This window comes from Pinus tabuliformis, chromosome J (genome assembly GCF_031772625.1).
Source record: "Pinus tabuliformis cultivar Carrire ecotype Pingquan chromosome J, CPIR1, whole genome shotgun sequence".
NCBI classification, from domain to species: domain Eukaryota; kingdom Viridiplantae; phylum Streptophyta; class Pinopsida; order Pinales; family Pinaceae; genus Pinus; species Pinus tabuliformis.
This window is the reverse complement of record NC_142295.1, coordinates 783,863,323-783,883,824: the sequence shown is the minus strand read 5'-3', so window position 1 is coordinate 783,883,824 and position 20,502 is coordinate 783,863,323. Positions and strand designations below refer to the sequence as shown.

The window sequence follows — 20,502 nt, the reverse complement described above, 5'->3', positions numbered from 1 at the left end:
AAAATTCGAGACACTGAGATTTCGATCACTTAGAAACTTGAAAAAACAAATTAGAAACAACGCACAAACAGGAATTGTAATCCCTTGTTCATTAGGCAAAGAGACAAAAAGCTTATCTTTGCATTTGCTTAAAGGCATTATCCGGACAAAATCGAAAACGGAGAAAATAAGACTTGCATTCAACACAGCAACAATGAAACAAGAAATAGTCATAGAAAACATGGACTAAGATCGATTTGCAACAACATCAAAGGATCATTCAGCACAATCAAAGAAATCAGGAGAATCCGACCTCTCGATTCAATCAAGATCAATGAACAAATTACCAGAATTATCAGAGTTTGATCAAATATATCAAAGACAAGTAAGTGACACACCTATTTTCAATTGTTCATCATGTGAAACAACTTTTTTCAAAAGAGACATCTGCTTTGTGAAACAAGAATGTCAAGCAAAACAAAATAAGATTAGGAAACTATCAACTAGTTTCGAGAATGTTAAATCTCGTGTTGAAAATTGCTACATTTGTAAACATTGCAAAAAAGCAATTGAACATGAAACAATTGCTAAATATGCAGTCCCTGAACACATAAGAAGAAACAATGGCACTAGAACACTGAGAGACCTCACTGAACTAGAGGAAAGACTAGTCGCATTAAGATTGCCCTTCTTGCAAATAAAAGAAATGGGCCATCGACATAAGAAGTCGCAACTGGGCTTAACTGGAGGAGTCATCAATGTCCCCACTAACATTTCCAGAATCCAATCTGCATTGCCTCGAACTATAAAAGACACTGACACGGTTGCCGTTGTTCTCAAAAAGAGTTTAAGATTCAAAAGTGCTTATGCATTTGGTCGAGTTCGAGTTCACAAAGTGATGAAAGCATTAAAACAATTATGCAAAAGGATGCTTTACAAGCTCGAGAACGCTACCATAAATGACAATTGGAAAGAGGCATTCCTACAAAACCAAGAAGCTTATGAAAGTTCAAGTGACGCTGAAGATAGCGAACACGATAACCAAGACAACGATGAACCAATGACAAAAACATTGGTCCATGGATTCATTGATGCACACACCGTCCATGACCTTGTAAATAAACAAATTAACATTGCACCTGCTACTGGATACATGCCATTAGGAATCTTCAAAGATAAGTACTCAGAAGAAATGAGTTTCCCATCGCTTTTCTATGGCAACAAACGACCAGCTGACATCTCCAAAAACTTTACATATCAAAAGATTTGCCACTCGGAAGTGCTGCATAAAAGCCACGATTTTGCTTATCATACTACAAACCTGTTCTATAAAGCAATTCGAATTATCATAAATCAGGTGCTGAATACAATGTGGATTAGAATTAGAAAAGGGCAGTTGAAAGGTAGAAAACTAGTTGCAAAAGACGTTAAGTCGAAACCAAACCTAGATCGTATTTTAAATTCTGACATTGGGTACATGGACCTAAAAACTATTCGTACCTCACCTGACTACCACCAGCAAATACGGAACAAACTCTATGCAATGATACGACAACTAGGGCCGCCCACTTTCTTTGTTTCGTTTAGCAGTGCGGAGCATCTTTGGGATCCTTTAATGCATGCATTGAGACACATAAAACAAAACACTAGAAGACCAAACACAGGTGAACTTGATGAAAATGAACCTAGCTCATTAATAAGAAACGACCCTGTTACTTGTGTACGTTACTATAGATCTAGGAGGGATGCATTACATCAATTGATATCTCATGATCACAAGTATTATGGAGAGCTCACTGACCACTTCTATGTAACTGAATTCCAAAACCGGGGCAGTGAACATGAACATGGCTTACTATGGATAAAATCTGCACCAATCTATGGTCAAAATACAAATATTGAAGTCGAAGAATTCGTTGACAATTACTTGTCAACTAATTCACTGTTACTTGCAAGTGAACTTAGAGTTCTACAACACCATTGTCACACAAAAAGTTGTAGGAAGCGTGCAAATTCTAATTGCAGATTTAATTTCCCAGTACCACCAATGAAAGTAACAAAAATACTTGAGCCTCTTGAATTCGATAGTGATAAAACAAAAGCACATGCAAAGCTAATCTTCGAAGCAATAAACAACACAAGATACAGTGAGAATGATACATTTGATAGCTTTTTAGCCAACCTTGGACTAGTACACAATGAATACATACATGCTATCCAATGTACACTAAATCGAACAACACTCTTATTGCAAAGGAACCCAGTTGACACCTGGACAAACAACTTCGCTAAACATACTCCAGGAATTTGGATTGCAAACACTGATTCCCAATTTGTACTTGATTCATATGCAACTGCAATGTATTGCAGTTCTTATATGACAAAAGAAGATAAAACACTCACAAGAACATTTAAAAACATACGCGACAATCATGTGAAAACAAAATCTGATATCCTAGATACCATTAGTTCTTTAGGGAAAGCTTTGGTCAACTTGCAACAAATGTCTGCACAACAAGCAGTGCATATTGTGTTATCGCTCCCACTAAACTCTAGTTCACGGAAATGTGTATTTATTAACACATCTCCTGTCGATGATCGTGCATTTGTTCTTAAAAGACAAAAAGATCTGCAGAAGGAAGCAGATGACTCAGAAGACATAATGTGCCCATCAATTGCTGACTACTATGCTCTCCGACCTACTGCTATTCAACATGTCTGCTTAGCAGAATTTGCATCTAGCTATACAAAGAAAGGACAAGAACGCAGAAAATCAAGTAGACCATGTGTCATTCGATCTGTTAGATATAACAAATACAAGGACATTGAAAATCACTGTAGAGAGCAATTGATGTTATACTATCCTTATCGAGGAAGTGAAACTGCAATTAAGCAACATCACACAAGTTGGCAAGCTGCATATGTTGCGGTCGAAGAAATAGTCAAGCAAAATGAACAAAAGTTCAAATTTGCTACAACAACTACATGGGGTGACATAGATGACGCAATGCACACAGTAGAAACAAAAACTGGAGAAATATTTGACATAGATAGTTTGAAATCAAATGAAACAGAAACTATAACATTTAACAAATCGATAGATGACAAATATGAAAACTACGACTTCCAAAATGACTTGGGACATTTGCAAGATAGCAAAAAGTTTGCTTTACCATCTACAAGGCCATATGAAATCGTGAAACAACCACGTATACTTGAAGACATAGAGTACTATGAATTAATGCGACAATTAAACACCGAACAAGCAAGCATAGTTACTGATGTTATAACAAGGAAATTGTACAGACCAGACGAGCTAATCTACCTGTTATTAACAGGAGGTGCAGGAACAGGAAAGACACACACAGCCAAGGCAATCTTCCAATCCTTAGTACGCATACACAATGTGGCATTGCCTTATAACCCATCACAACTAATAGGAATAATCGCTGCATACACAGGCAAAGCTGCCTTCAATGCTGGTGGTGTCACATTGCATTCTGCATTCTATTTGCCCTTTAACAAAGCAGATTTCCCCTCACTAAACAATGAAAAATTGGACACATTATGAAAGCATTTCCAACAATTGTGTGTCCTCCTCATAGATGAGGCATCGCTCGTTGGTGCAACAACACTATATCAAATTGATAAGCGCCTGCGACAAATCTTACACACACCAACTTCATACTTTGGCAATGTTGACACGATATTCTCCAGCGATCTTTACCAGGCAAACCCAGTCAGAGACTCCCTGATCTTTGAAAACCCAAAAATCAACAAAAACACAATTCCATATGACTTCTGGCCAGAGAAAATAAAATGTTATCAACTGCACACAGCCATGCGCCAAAAAGACCCATTGTTCATTGATGTACTAAATAGGATGAGATTAAACATGCAAACAGATGAAGATATTGCTTATGTAAACAAAAACTGCTATAGGGTCCCACCTTCAAGCCCAGTTTTCCCACACATTTTCTATCGCAACAAAGATGTCCATATTCACAATGTGAAAATGCTTTTCCTAACAAAGGGGGAACAAATAATGCTCGTTGCAATTGACAACTACAAGCTTCCTGGGTCGAGTTATTTTTCTTTTGATAAAACAATTTCACTGCCATCAACAATTACAGTTCAACAGAACATGTTAGTTGAACTATATGCAGGAAATTACAATACAAACGATGGATTAGTAAATGGTGCTGAAGGGATTTTCAAATCCTATTCATCTAATAACAACAGGCCTGACATTGTCTGGATAGAATTTTCAGACCCAGAAATTGGGAAACAACAAAGAAGCAACTTCAAACAACTATACGACATAAATATAATGCCAAATTGGACACCAATCTTTCGAATAGCAAAATCGCTAGCAATGTCTCGGAACAAATTACAAATTACAATTCGAAAACAATTTCCAATCCAATTAGCCTGTGCCCGGACAATACACCGGACACAAGGGTTGACATTGGATCAACTTGCATTTGGCCCAACTGGTGTCACAAATCATGGTCTAGTCTACACTGCATTATCACGTGTTCGAGCTATTGACTCACTATACTTGATTAACAAATTGACAAAACAAAACTTCCATGTCAAAAACAAAATAATCAATGAGATGGCACGACTAGAAACAACTGGTGCATGGAAACTAGAATTCGCAAAGAAGAAATCTGTTAACAAGGATGTTTTATCGATTGCAAGCCTGAACACACGTAGTCTACGTGCACATCTTAGTGACGTGATTCATCACAATGACTTAATGGACAACATGATTCTATGTTTTCAAGAAACTCATTTGTACACTCCACCAGTAGTCAAAGAATTCTTATCATTCAATTTTGCGGCTGCACATTCTACACATGGAGTTCTTACTTGCATAAACAAAAAAATACCTATTAGAGCAAGAAAGACATTTTGCAAGAACAAAACAGAGCTTACCCTAATTGACATGTACTTCCAATGACCAATTTGTTTAATGAACATTTATGCAGCACCATTTGAACAAGTATCCACAATAATGCAAATAATTCAGGAAGCAAAGTCGCAAACTACATATACTGACTGTGTTTTTTTAGTTGTTGGTGATTTGAACATTGACATACAACAAGAAACAGCTCGTAGCAAACTCTTTGTACAATTTATGGAAATGGAAAACTTACATGAAATAACAAGCAAACTATCTCCGCACCGAAACACAGTAATAGACCATATCTGGACAACTTTGCCTATGAAACAGTGTGAGATAAATGTAACATGGGCTTATTGGTCTGATCACAACATATTCTATGCGCTATTACAGCTCTAATGACCCTTGGAACAAATCAATTTTAGCCTGTAGCAAAATCAAAGTAGCATTGATACACAAGTTTCTCTACAATTTGCTAAACTTCATATTCAAGGAAACTTCATATTTCCCTGTTCAAACAAATGCTGTGTTATCCGAGCAATATCAATCTCCAATGGCCATACTGAAAGTCTATTTCTTGTAGCTCCCTTGCAACACTCTGCGTTAACTGATCTAGGTATGTAACGACACATAGAATAACGTTATGCACAGATTTATTATTACATGGAACACATTTTGCTTGTAGACCTAATAGAATACATATTTATTATTACATGGAACAAGTTTTGCTTGTAGACCTAATAGCTTGTACTCGTGTTGTACAGATAACTAATAAGAAAACACAGCACGAAGAAGTAACTCCTCCAGAGCCTTGCTGCCTTTCAGATCAGAGACTGGTAAACAGATAATTAATATGAAAAGACAGCACGAAGAAGTACCTGCTCCAGAGACATGCTCCCTCTCAGAGACTTGTGACGTCTCAGAAACTGCTAAAAAGTAACTAAAAAACCTTCAAATCTATTCTTACAAGTTTTGTAGTACAAACACAATGTTAATTCAGATTCTTCAATATTGTTCTACAGGCAGAAACAGGAAAGTACATCAAGTTTTGTAGTACAAACATAATGTTAATTCAGATTCTTTAATATTGTTCTACAGGCAGAAACAGGAAAGTACATCTGAGATAGCAGCCAAGCATCAACTATGCAGAACAATCACAATACAGGAGTTAAAAGGGCTGAAAATGGGAACAACTTTTCACGGCCAGGTTCTAGTAATATACAAAACACTGGTCGACGAAGCCCACGGAATTGAATTGTTACGTGCTGACCTAGTGGACAGCAGAGGGCATATGACAATTACGCTAAATGTGCCACACAGCCTGATTGCTGCTACTGAAGCGAAACTTGTAGTGGGCCAGGGAATCTGTATTACAGATTTCAAGGTCTCTGCCAAGACAGTTTACGACCATGGAGACTGTCCGTGTATACTTGTTTTGCATGGGAAGAGCATCTTGGAACCAATTCCACCTATCTGTACGGAATACAGATTTGTTCCCACGACGACTATTAACCAGCTCACCAGCACAACAGCTGCGTTTGCAATCGGCACAGTTGCCGGCCTTGTAACAACAGCGAAAGAAATAGCTGGTCAATATGTCCTAACTATCAAGGACGGCCCAGCTCAAAAAGACAAAGCCACGGTATATACAAATTCAACCATTTATTCTTTTTAACATTTAAATCATCTATACATTTTAAGTAACCATTTACTTAAAAGCAATTACATTTAACACTAGTACATTTTGCAACGCAGGTGCATCTTTTTAGTACATTTAAGCCAATTTTCAAATCCATCCAACAACAAATTTCGAAACAAGAAGCACCAATGGTGCTATTTCGAAATCTTGCCCGAGGCAAAGAACGTGGGTCATTACGCACTTGCAAATCTACATTCATTACAGCCGTTACTTCAGACAGGGTACTTGCAGACCTGAGAAAACTACCTGCCTCAACAACAAAGGTCCTCTCATACTCCACAAAATATATATTATAAATCTTTATTTCCTGTTCTCCTAAATTACGCACGTTCATTTAACATCCTCTTAGCATTTTTATTACAATATCTAACGCTAGGCTTGTACTGAAACATGGACCAGGTTAAAGGAATGCTGACTATAGCAAACATACATGCAGAACCCTTTGTTATAATCTGTAACAATTGCTCTCTGCCCGCCGATACATTTGGAACAGTTATCATGGACCAACTTAATTGTTCCACATGCAAACAGCTAACTACATATCGACGCAGTTTGCAATTGAATTGCACAATCCAAACAGAGGCAAATGTTCAATACAAATGCATCCTAAAGGACAGTTTACTGCTCGAACTGTGTCCATCCTTAACAGGACTGACGTATGAAAAATATCTCGAAGACGTTGCCGACGTTACATACAGTTTGCGAGATTTCCATGTACACAGCAGCTTCCTGTTGGATAGTTCGGATGTCATTGTCCGTACAGATTGACACATTTTATCCTCTGTAGGATGTGACTTTCTCTGGTCTACGAGTTCATATCTGCTGGAAGCTTGGAATACCATCTTCATGGTATTGTTATATCTGTCTTTATTATTATTTGAACATAAGAACTCTTCTTCTGGGCATTTTAGTTTCTGTTGGGCTGAAAATAAACAACTCTGATGAATGTTTTGATGGTTCGGATTACCATCTTCATGCTACTGTTATACCTGTAGTTACTCTTCCTTTGGGCATTTATTTTCTACTGGAATGAAAAGAAAGAAAGCTCCTTATTGTTTAACGGCAGGAGTTTGTCATGCCATTTTCATATACTGGTGAGAATGCAGAATATTGTGTTCTGCAAATAGAAATACGTTCAGATCTCTCTACATCGGTCTGGGTATGCTGAGTGGGTTCCTCTGTATATGCGTCTAGATTTTGTATCCTCCACATTCTTTGTTCCTACTTGGTGGATGCCATGCTGGTTTCCTCTCCTCGGCAAAGAATATTAGAGAACAAAAGTCTTTTATGCAACTGAGTGTTGGTGGGCGTGTTTCTGCATCTGAAAAATGGATTGGGGAAGAGTATAGCCTCTTTTTGTTGAGGAAGACAAGGCTTTTTTGGAAAAGGAGAAAAAAATTACAGGATCTAGAAGCAGAAAAAAATTACAGGATCTAGAACATCAGCCAAGCGATGCTTCTCAGCAGGTGAGCAAAGAGCATTTATTATTTTCTGTGTTTCTATTGTCCATGTATGCATAAGCTTGTTCTCAACACTCCGATTCTTGTTAACTGGAAATTGAACCCAGTGTCTGAACTTTCTTTAAAATATCGCAAAATATTGTGTTCTGCAAATAGAAATACGTTCAGATCTCTCTACATCGGTCTGGGTATGGACTTGTGGGTTCCTCTGTATATGCGTCTAGATTTTGTATATGTTCTGTTTGCTCTTCACTTCTGTCAGTGCATTAATTTTCCTTATTAGCTGATCGATACATAGATTGCCTTTGTGTTGTACATAATTTGATGTTCTAATTTATATCTGCATGCCTGAAAAGCACAAAAGGTCATTCCGCCCTTGAGAAGTAGCATGTAAAGCAATTAATTCTCTTTGTATTACTACACTTTCCTCTTAATTGACAATTGAGTGAATAATTTCAGTAAGGAACTGCAAATTTTCAATTATTTTAATAACATGTGAATTTGAATCTTACACAAAACTCTCTTGCTTTTCTTTGCAGTGAAACTGTCCCCTCACTATCCCACTGGCTCTTGCAAATCCAAGCTATGAAGAATGATTCAATTCGATTTCTTTCTGCCACATCTTCAAGGAACAGAACTCTCAAGTGGACCTCCTATCTACGAGGCGGATCTCCTTGCTCTTTGGACTCATTAGATGTCAATGCATTGATCAACGATCAGTCACCTCTCTATAGTTCATTTTGTTCTAGGTAAAAATAGAGATTGATCTGATCCTGCAACTGGAAAATGTTGTTGTAACTATTGGCAACTCAATGAAAATGAAGCGGGCTACTAATATTTTGAACTCTTGTATCAGTTGAATTGACTTAATATCCACTTGAAACATTTTTTTTACTACTGTTTGATCTGAATGACTATGCTGACTGCTTTCTATCAAATATTTTGGAGAGGCCTGAATGAAGGCTATGAATTTCAATTAGATTAGCAAAGAGTTTTGACCTTAAGGTTCAAGGTTGGGTACTTAATACCAGCTGCATTTTCTGTCATATACCTCTTATGTATCCTTTAGTTCAATCATTGAAGTACAGTATCAAGTACTAATGGTAACACCCCTCTCTTATTCGTATTCAACGCCTATTTATTACATCTGCTCAACACACATGAGAGGGACTATGTTGGTCAAGCGGGTCTGTTGATCAACCCGCTCATTACACAGTTTTGACCCAATCCAAACACTGGTTAATGCCTATCATGGGCAGCAGTACTGAACATAAAGGTATGCCATGAAAGCATTGGCCAATTAATTCTTGTCTTCTTGATACAAACAGCTCACATATTGTTGTAGTTCCTTTGCTCTATGTATTTTCTGGTACACTGTGTCAATAATTGTAACACTGTAGTGAGCAGAATGAATAGTCCAATTCAATATACAGCAATTCATACAATCCAATCTTCAAAACCTGAGCTTGACAGAACAATGTATGTATAGATTAACCAAAATTCAAGAGTGTAAGCTTGTTCAGAGTTAACTTCAGGGCAGATTTTAATCATAAAATGAATTCTACAGAACTGAAATCAATCCAGAGCTATCCTTTAGCTCCTTCTTTGCTCAGGATCTGCTGACATAGGAGCCACAATTCCCTTCCTTTTCATCACTGTTCTGCCTCACGTCAGCTACAGAAGCCGGAACCTGTGAGGGCTTTTACAAAGTATCACCGGAGGGTTAACATGCTGATAACGCCTGCACTCTATGAAGCACATAATGTTTTTAAGGGATCAAAGATTTTCAACTTATGGACCTTAGTACATGCTTAGCCATTTTTCTAATCTCATTTTGTTATTGGTGGATTGAACTGATGGTATTGCCTTACTATATAAGGCCATTGTAATTAGTTATTGTTTTCTCTTTCTTAGGAGGAGAGATGCTTGCCTGGAACAAGCTAGGTATTTTTTCTTATCAGAAACAAAAAATCTAGATTTGAAGTGCCTGTGAACCACATTCGTTCAACTGGCTTACTTGTCTAGGTTGGAGCCAGAGAAAGTTTTCGAAATTTCAAAAACTACTTACATCTATATTTCAAGGTGATAGTAATCCTCTTGAAGATTCCATATTTTGGATCGTTGTCTTTATACTTACTAATTTTGATATAAAGCAGATATCCTTCTCGTATGACTGAACCATTGCGTGAAGTGAAATCCCCTTTTTATGATTTAGTAAAAATATTATGTACCCCGAGGTTTAATCATAATTTTCCGCTCCCTCTATTTTCACAGAGGGCAGTGCATATTACACCATCCATGGCAAATGAACTGATTCAGGTAGTGCTTTTGATATTGCCAGAAAGGTTCACAAGTTTTTCTGCCAGCTACGTTTCTGTTTGAGATGTTGCCACTTTGAAGCTTTGTGCTGATTGACATTTTGAACTCTTCCCTGATTCAGATCCTTAAGACAGAAGGAGTTGAGTTTGTTGTTGCACCTTATGAAGCAGATGCTCAACTGGCTTACTTGTCTAGGTTGGAGCCAGAGAAAGGTGGAATAGTAGCTGTTATGTCATGATATCATCTCTATATGGAGAATACGTGTTTTATATGAGCAATGAGTTTGGTTGAAACATACTAGTATCTTGAACCAGCCATAGCCCACGGAGGTGAGGTAAGCTAGAAAATCTCTTGTTATACCTCCCTGTTCATAGCTATATAGCTATGTGTCATTAAGGTATGTGCTGCTTGCTGCCTGTTTCTACCTATCACCTATAAGGAATCCATAATCATAATGCATCATAAGTAATGAATGTCCAATATGAGCTTATAACCAGTGCTATCCTATCTTGTCACGATTATTGTCTAATTAAATCAATGGATATAGCTCCTGTATCATCTCTTCTCATGTAACCATATCTAATTACGTGAATCAAGTCACTTGGTTAAGCTATCATATTCATTTACATTACTGTGACCTTATCCTGTATGTCGTATAAGTTAATCAATGGCATTCATAGTGACATGTAACTAGCTGTAGTAGGGTTAAGCTTCTGTATCATGCTTATCTATCCGTATCAAGCTTACTGAATGCGAATAGAACTCATATCATGTATTTATTAGGAAGATACAGCTATAAACATAATTTGTGTTGTCCATATGAGAGTTTTAGTTTGGATTTTTTGTTCAACTTGCACTGTATGTATGATGCAATCAGTTTAATCTTTTGCACTGGGGCTGCAGGCAGCACTTGTTAAGGAACCGGGTGTATCTGTCAACCGTGTTGTGTGGAGTCCAGATGGCAATTTGTTTGGTAAGAAGTTACATGTTGAAAGCTGTTGCACAAGCATTGTGTCTTTTCCAGCTTTACATTGTTTTTGCACATGCAGTTAAATTGATTTGTGTTACTTTTATTATCCCTTGATGTCAACAGGGGTTGCCTATTCAAAGCACATAGTGCATACTTACACCTATAATGGTGGTGGAGATGTACGACAGCACTTGGAGGTATTTGATCAATAATTTTACTTTTCTTTCCCAGAGTAATAGCTTCCAGTATAGAGTAAGCAACAAGGACATGAAACCTGTTGCTTAATGAGTATACTAGGTATAAGCATATTGAACTAAACCCATTGAATACACCAATCTCTAGTCATAAGTTTCAACAAGGTTAAGCTTACTTGCCTAATTGATTCAACTTCATTATTCCAGCTATGTTGTGTACTAATGGTAAAGGTATATGAACCAAACCCATTAGACTAATACGGGGTCATAAGCTACTAATAGCTTTGAATAGGGTACCGTATTCTACCTAATGAATAAGTTTACATTATCTCTAATATGGAATGACTTACTTATGCTTACAGATCCTGCTTAATATAGGTAAATACGCATACTTAACATATGAGCTATACAGGTATGATAAAGACTAGGTTTCTGACAGTTTGTATCCCTAAGTTCAGCTGATGTGGGACAAAAGTATAACTCGTACTGTTTTGGCGGTTACTCTGCCTTCGTTTTGTAATCTTGGCTAATGGTGGTGGAGATGTACGACAGCACTTGGAGGTATTTGATCAATAATTTTACTTTTCTTTCCCAGAGTAATAGCTTCCAGTATAGAGTAAGCAACAAGGACATGAAACCTGTTGCTTAATGAGTATACTAGGTATAAGCATATTGAACTAAACCCATTGAATACACCAATATCTAGTCATAAGTTTCAACAAGGTTAAGCTTACTTGCCTAATTGATTCAACTTCATTATTCCAGCTATGTTGTGTACTAATGGTAAAGGTATATGAACCAAACCCATTAGACTAATACGGGGTCATAATCTACTAATAGCTTTGAATAGGGTACCGTATTCTACCTAATGAATAAGTTTACATTATCTCTAATATGGAATGACTTACTTATGCTTACAGATCCTGCTTAATATAGGTAAATACGCATACTTAACATATGAGCTATACAGGTATGATAAAGACTAGGTTTCTGACAGTTTGTATCCCTAAGTTCAGCTGATGTGGGACAAAAGTATAACTCGTACTGTTTTGGCGGTTACTCTGCCTTCGTTTTGTAATCTTGGCTCTTGTCTTGATGTTAGAGAATACAGCTACCGTATTCTACCTAATGAATAAGTTTACATTATCTCTAATATGCAATGACTTACTTATGCTTACAGATCCTGCTTAATATAGGTAAATACGCATACTTAACATATGAGCTATACAGGTATGATAAAGACTAGCTTTCTGACAGTTTGTATCCCTAAGTTCAGCTGATGTGGGACAAAAGTATAACTCGTACTGTTTTGGCGGTTACTCTGCCTTCGTTTTGTAATCTTGGCTCTTGTCTTGATGTTAGAGAATACAGCTAGCTTCATGGTCTTGAGCAAGGCAAGTTAATTAACAATCCATGTTTTATGAAAAACCAAGACCCCTCGCAGCTCCCCTACTGTCTTCTATAACAGCAGCATATTTAATCTACCGCCACAGACTCAAAGGGGCACCTAATTTCGCATTTACTACTGCCGCCACATCCATCATTCCATATGCCATTTGCTCCCCATGTCAGATCGATCACCTAATTGCACCGATCGCTCACTTAACGTAAGGTCTTCGTTTTATGCCCATCATTAAATACTGGCCTGCTCCAATCTGATCTTCAAGATTTCTGCACCTAGATATTGACATAGATCTCCTGTCGGACCCAATCTACCACCAAGATTGCCCGATGTCAGATACATCACCTAATTTCGCATTTACTTCTGCCGCCACATACATCATTCCATATGCCATTTGCTCCCCATGTCATATCGACCACTTAATTGCACCGATTGCTCACTTAATGTAAGCTTTTCATTTTATGCCGACCATTAAATTCTGCCCTGCTCCATCCGAGCCTCAAGTATTTTAGCTCCATTCACACTTAAAACCACCTTACAAACACGTTGAACTTTTGTATAAATTGGCCTCTTCTGCACCTGGATATTCACATACACCTCCCCGCTTCACATAACATGGAATCCATTAGCATAAGCCAACTTACTGAACTCACAGCATTGTTTCTCTTAGCACTTATTCTCATGACTCTTCTGATTATTGACATCGTAAAAGTCGAAAGACAAAGAAAAAAGAAACCAAAAAAACAATAACATCTCTTTTGCATCATCTTACGCATTGTCTTATTTCCCCGCTTCCTTCTCTGTTACAGGTGTACGACGGATGCTTCAAATATGCATTTGGGTCCGCCATGGTGCTGCAACTCGCATTTTTTATGCTTCTATCGTCTCTGCTCGACTGCGGCACTAATGTCCTAATTGTTAGCATTCGTGCTTGTCTTGTATTCTTCACATGTTACAGTCTGTCATAAGAAATGCTTATTTTCAAGGTCAAATGTAAGCTTCACGGCGGTTTTCATGTTACTCGTGTCTTGAATTGATGATGATTCTCTGCAAGTTAGTTATTCAATAATATTCAGATCTTTGGTATATAGTGCTCATGTCACTATTTCTATTGCAGTTGTGTCATTTTGGGCTAGCAACATAAACTGGTGTATCTTGAATTGTGATTTATGTATTACTGAAACTTGCTCATGTGACTATTTCTATTGCAATTGTGTGATTTATGTATTACTGAAACTGGTGCGCAATGTACGTTATGTCTGTCCTGCAGGAGATTCTATAGAAATTCACCATAGTATGTGAGTTGCCCAGGTCGACCCTGGGAGCACTCGACCCAACTAATTCCTCTGCCTTCCGTAACTGTTATTGCTGGATCTCGGTAAACTAGATGATCTGCATGATAAGGGATATTTGCAACTGCAATCGAAGCATATATATATGGCCTCTGTTCCTAGTGCTGCTTGCTTGAATGCTAACTAGAATCCTTCGGAGTAAACAAGCTAGCACATGCTATCCTAAGAAATAGAAAGCCAAACAGCAGCAGCAAAAACAACTTGTTAAGAGTTCAAAACACTTTCGAAAAGTTAATGTTGGTTCAACTACTAAGTCATTCAAGCAAATGGTTTGTTTACATATGCCTTATGGTTTCAGCCACAAGAATCAAAACGAACAGATTATAACATAACACACATCGACCAAATGAGGCTAGACAGAATGTCAGCCAGAACCCAAGTAGGCAAACTAAAGCCATGTGTGAGATCAAGTCCACCACTCGGTTGCTGCAGAAGCAATGTCAATCTTATTAGTCCATATCATTAACAAAACAAATCTCACACTGAAAATGCCAAATGCCTTGGCATCTACTAACAGATTACATGTGTTTCACAAATGTAGAACTCAAGGCTATACCAGCCTTAGCATCAAAGATACTCGACCTGTAAAGGAAAACTTCAAAATTCAGCCGTTTATCTTAAATACAAAACCAAAATTCCACTACGCTATTTCATGCAAGTTCTTACCTTGCATCGCCTACAAAATCATTCGAAATGACATCTTCATCAGTGTATCCAAGGATGCCTTTTAGCGACCCTTCAGATGCGGCCCTGACCATGTATACAACACATTATAATACTAATCAAGGCTTTAAAATATGATACTAAGAGTGATCAGAGAAGAAGCATAGCTAAGGCTCCAAGATGATTAAGAGTAAAAATATGACACTAAGAGTTATCAGAGCAGAAACCATAAGCCATAATCAAAGCTTAATTAAAGATGACACTAAGAGCACTCAAAGCAGAAACTATTTTGGAACAATATAATGTTTTATCGTGGCAAGGTAAAAGGACAATACTTCATTGCTGCTTTTATATCATCGTAAGATGCTGGTTTCTCAAGGCGACATGTCAGATCCACAACTGAGACATTGGGTGTTGGTACACGGAAAGCCATTCCAGTTAGCTTTCCATTCAACTCTGGAAGGACCTTCCCAACTGCCTGTAAAATATAATGTCGAAAAGTCACCATAGATATCCTATAATCTCCATCATTATTCATTGCAAGCCTTACAATCATTATTCATTGCAAGCCTTACAAACAGCAAATTCCACTTAGTTCAACAGATATAAAGGCAATAAAACTAAATGAGAGAGAGAGTCGAAACAGGGGAATTAGAAAACAACTCTTCCCAAGTGCTAGCTTTTGAGTTTGAAGAAAGATCCTGGCTAAAGGATCTTATATGACTCTTTGATTCTGACAGAGGAGATCAAGTCCACCACTCGGTTGCTGCAGAAGCAATGTCAAGCTTATTAGTCCATATCATTAACAAAACAAATCTCACACTGAAAATGCCAAATGCCTTGGCATCTACTAACAGATTACACGTGTTTCGCAAATGTAGAACTCAAGGCTATACCAGCCTTAGCATCAAAGATACTCGACCTGTAAAGGAAAACTTGAAAATTCAGCCGTTTATCTAAAATACAAAACCAAAATTCCACTAAGCTATTTCATGCAAGTTCTTACCTTGCATCGCCTACAAAATCATTCGAAACGACATCTTCATCAGTGTATCCAAGGATGCCTTTTAGCGACCCTTCAGATGCGGCCCTGACCATGTATACAACACATTATAATACTAATCAAGGCTTTAAAATATGATACTAAGAGTGATCAGAGAAGAAGCATAGTTAAGGCTCCAAGATGATTAAGAGTAAAAATATGACACTAAGAGTTATCAGAGCAGAAACCATAAGCCATAATCAAAGCTTAATTAAAGATGACACTAAGAGCACTCAAAGCAGAAACTATTTTGGAACAATATAATGTTTTATCGTGGCAAGGTAAAAGGACAATACTTCATTGCTGCTTTTATATCATCGTAAGATGCTGGTTTCTCAAGGCGACATGTCAGATCCACAACTGAGACATTGGGTGTTGGTACACGGAAAGCCATTCCAGTTAGCTTTCCATTCAACTCTGGAAGGACCTTCCCAACTGCCTGTAGCTATTTATAGAAATTTCATTTCTTTGTCAGATATATACATTTAACAAAAAACAAATTACAGGTACAAGAACTGAATACACATCAGATAATAACATAAGAAATTCATAACAACTTTATTATCATTTTAAATTCAGGACTTAAAACAAAGAGGCCCATGCCTACCTGTTGTTGCATGAACAGTGGTCATGAGGGCCTCAGCAATACCAAATTCTTCATTCACCACCTGTAGCCAGTCCATGAGTATTCGTTTCAGTTTTTAGGGTGAGCTAATTTTGACACATAGTTATGACTCAATGACAATGTTTGCAGGAAGTACATTTGTTGATGGAAAAATATAGATGCAACAATCTTAAGTACATTTGTCGATGGAAAACTATAGATGCAAACAGAAAAAATACAAAAATTACCACAAAAAATATACCTTAAGATGTGCAGAAGCCTTCTCGGTTGTTGTAAAAGCTCTAGATGATTCTACAACATACTCAGCTCCATAGTTACCCCAGGGAATCTCTGAAGGATCCTTGTAGCAGTGGTTTCCAAGAGATCATAGCATCATTATTCTCTAAATCATAATTATCGGTGTTTATTTACACATTGGTTAATGTTAAGGGGCATACCTTTTAGAATTGACAGTAATACTATGACCATCAATTTCAAGAGTCGTATCATCAACAATATTCAAGCTCCCTTTGTATACCCCATGAGTTGAATCATACTTAAACATGTAAGCCTGCCAGCCACAACCACAAAACAGAAGTTTAGTCAAATTTCGGTCAATAGGAATGCTACAGTAATGCTTTAAAAGAAAATTCAGAACGGTATAAGGCACAAGAACAAATTCCATCAAGTTAAAGTTCAAAGTATGCACTGAAATTAACCCAAGGAACTTGCTCAACGTAGAGAAATTATCCTACAGCAATTGCTTGCATTCTAAGTAACAAATTGCTAGAGTCAAGCACACCTTAGAATCCAGAGAAATAAAGTCACTTAAACAAAAACATCGTCATGCAAAAGTAGCCTCCCAATACGACCAAATCCTGTACACAGAACGGTTTTGATCTTACTTGTTTGATCGTGAATATTCTCAGTGTGGGTTACATATCACAATATGATTAGAATATTTACACATAGGAAACAATAAGTAAAGGTACTCACCATTTATTCCTATCTTGGTCCTCTCCTTTCCCGAGGATCCTGCAAAAATAATGAATGATTAATTTTTTTTAGTAATTACTGAATCCAAATGCAAGACATTGCCCACGACAAAATCTGTCAATCTGATTTATTTCCTGTTCTAGCTCTAAAGAAGACAACACAGAGAATGGGCTTGCTAGTACTTACTTTGAACTCTAGGAGGGGCCTCTGTTGCAGTAGCTCTAATTGGCTGCAAAGTCCTAGCACTCTGACATCTGTTAAGAGAACACGAAAACACATTACCTACCCGTAAAGCGTTGTGAGAATATTGCTCCCTTTAAGGTGAAGATGCCAGTCTTAACATTAATGAGCAAATTTAACACCGTAAAACTATCACTGGATCTTCAGAACCCACTGCAGCATTAAGCGCCGCACCCGAGATTCCGTAATACCAATAACATAGTTCCAACTTAAACGTAAGGATACAAACACGCAATCTTTACTGTTTCAGCAACAACTCAATGTATGCTTACAACTCAGCCCATGGCAATCAACCTCCCGAGATGGATTCAGCAGATCTGCTCAAAAGAATCAATGAGGGTGTGTTTTACACACCCATGGCAAGAAACCGAGAGTCTAACGAGAGATGGTCGGATCAAGACTGGGCAAATACGGACGTGGTAATAAACAGGCTAGTAATAAAAAGAAAAAACGAATAATTAAAAGTTATATAAAAAATTATTAAATAAAATAATATGACAATTAGAATATATAAATATATAAAAGTCGCCACAGCTGGACCGCTGGACTTCATGCTACCGCATGGATACCAAGTGTCGCGTTACCTGCACCCTAAGATCGCCATGATCGAGCGACGAAGCTGGAATACGTTGTAAGTAAAGATAAGAAATCAAAGAACCATCCAGTATATGCCATATAGGAATACCTGGGATGTTTTTAGTCCCTGCCATCTGGCATTCGGCAGGGACTATTGTAATCGATCGGGTCCGAGATAGCATTAGTTTCAAGTTTTATTACTGTGTTATATTGTGCTTATTACAAAGTTTTCAAACGCCCTCAAACGCGCTGTGCCGGATAACCAAAGTTTTATTTCGAACTTAACTTTTGCCATCTTATTTGGTCTCTTCCCGAGGCGGAAGAGGCCCGACCATAGCTTGAATTGGTTTTACGCGCCTGCTGCATTCTCGCTAACCATCAACGGGTTTGTTTTAATGTTAACATTAATTCGATAGGTACAAATGCTAGAGATTAATATTGCTTTTTAAGTGATCTCATAGATATACAGAAAATAAAACAAGTGGCATGGTTATGCATGGGGATACAAGTGGAAAACTAATATCGAAACTGTTCTGTTCATCTTTGTCCGTGGCCACAGCTATGAAGCCCATCCAGTTCGTGTGAGTACTCCACAGCTTCTGCACGCGAGGCTTTTGGAAAAGTCTAGGCAGATTGATGTTGGAAGTGGCATAGAGATACTTGGTCACTTCGTAGCCGTAATCTGACATCCCAACGCCTTGGAAGAGATCCTTGCGATGATACTTGCAGCTACCACAGTACTTGGAGAAGGGATCGAAATCGAAAGCATCATAACAGGCCTGGGCAAACTTTCTGTATCTGATGATCTCCTTTCGCAGTATGTCGTCCATGGGATCAAGCAGCCCTTCCCAGTTGTTGGCGCCTTGGATTTCCCTCCATATGTCTTCCAGATTCCTCTTGGGCTTCGACGCCTTGGACATCTTTGGCTCCTTCTTCTCTTCGATGTCGACTGCATCGAGCGTTGTCGTCAGGGACTCCATTCTCGCATTTCTGATGGGCAGCGCCCTTCTTTTCATGTCTGTCAGGTCACGATGCTAATGAGTCGGGTTCCTGAAACAATTGAGCGGATGGTGATGATGAGAAATTAGGTTCAGCCCTCTGTCCGAGGAGTACGAAAGAGAAAGGGCATCGTAGCAGAACATATGAAGTACTGAAACGTGAGAAGCCGCGAAAGCGGAAGGTATATCCACAGGGAAACAGGTTCCAAGCACTCCCGTGACGCAGGTCTACTTCCTGGATGGAGGCCTGCTTCTTAAGGTGAAATTACTAGCCAGGAGCCCGACTTCATTCAGTTATGAGTCCTTTCTTTTTGCATTAAGTTATAACTACCAGTCTGTAATATTTGTATATCAAGATTATTAGTTCTTTTACTGAAACAACGTCTAATTTGAACGCAGAACATGAGTAATTTTAGTTCTAACAATGAATCATTTCGATCTCTTATGAATACTACACGGCATTTGCTTCAAAGCTTTGAGGTAAGAGAACATCACCTTGAATCATAAATTATATAGAGCAATTAATTACTGTTAGTTTAGTAAAATTAACTTCTATTTGATTTGGATCTTCGAAAATAACCAGTACTGTAGTTTTTACAGTGCAATTTTGATGAAAGAGACCCTAAATTTCATAAGCCGATGCTAGTATACCACATTGAAAATGCCTGTGGTGTTCTTTAAGGCGTATTTCCGTCATTAAACGCAGAAATAATGAATATTTTGGAAAAAAGGAGTAAAAGAGCATGCCTGTGAAGGAGTCGTTTCTTTTCAAGAATTCCATAAATTTACCTGCTTTAAATTTATTTTCTGAAAATTTCAACCAGCTCTAACATTTTGCAAAAATATTAAATCTGGAAAATTGATTTTGAAGTTCAATACTGATCGGCATCTTATAATTTTGTCTTAGGGAGAAACCTTTAAGAGCAAAGCTGCTTTACACACAGAAGAAATCCATGCGGCTACTACTGTTGAGGAGCAGAAATCTGCTGCTCAGAAGCAGCAGATGGACCAAGCAATTCAGATGGTAAGAACTGGTAACAAACAAAAAAGTGCAGATTATGAGCTGCTTGCGCTACTTGCAATTTCCAGAAAAAAGAAA

General features: G+C 37.8%; 2 protein-coding genes and 1 long non-coding RNA gene across 3 annotated transcripts; 2 read left to right on the top strand and 1 right to left on the bottom strand.

The window, feature by feature from the left end:
• The first annotated feature begins 5,433 nt into the window (after window positions 1–5,433).
• Window positions 5,434–6,664, top strand: LOC149229056 (uncharacterized). The gene is made up of 2 exons (XM_089375775.1): window positions 5,434–5,824; window positions 5,987–6,664. The coding sequence occupies exons 1-2, from the start codon at window positions 5,742–5,744 to the stop codon at window positions 6,561–6,563; spliced, it is 660 nt and encodes a 219-aa protein (XP_089231901.1). The 5' UTR covers window positions 5,434–5,741; the 3' UTR covers window positions 6,564–6,664.
• A 3,645-nt stretch (window positions 6,665–10,309) lies between these two features.
• On the top strand, window positions 10,310–10,624 carry LOC149229055 (uncharacterized). The gene is made up of 2 exons (XR_016247271.1): window positions 10,310–10,366; window positions 10,488–10,624. It is a non-coding gene; the product is annotated as an uncharacterized LOC149229055 (long non-coding RNA).
• A 4,178-nt stretch (window positions 10,625–14,802) lies between these two features.
• On the bottom strand, window positions 14,803–18,539 carry LOC149229054 (glyceraldehyde-3-phosphate dehydrogenase GAPCP2, chloroplastic-like). Its single transcript, XM_089380947.1, is given in 16 exon segments — window positions 14,803–14,866; window positions 14,951–15,034; window positions 15,283–15,492; window positions 15,810–15,869; window positions 15,954–16,037; window positions 16,286–16,434; window positions 16,544–16,661; window positions 16,700–16,807; window positions 16,845–16,954; window positions 17,048–17,220; window positions 17,442–17,471; window positions 17,590–17,628; window positions 17,776–17,903; window positions 17,952–18,037; window positions 18,198–18,260; window positions 18,414–18,539. Coding segments are annotated over 16 exon segments (1,632 nt in total).
• Between the last annotated feature and the right edge of the window lie 1,963 nt (window positions 18,540–20,502).

Bases quoted from the DNA above. Each gene is read 5' to 3' on its own strand.
- LOC149229056 (XM_089375775.1), top strand. From the start codon at position 5,742: ATGAAAAGACAGCACGAAGAAGTACCTGCTCCAGAGACATGCTCCCTC. The intron at 5,825-5,986 runs GTAACTAAAAAA...ATTGTTCTACAG, and splicing joins GTCTCAGAAACTGCTAAAAA to GCAGAAACAGGAAAGTACAT.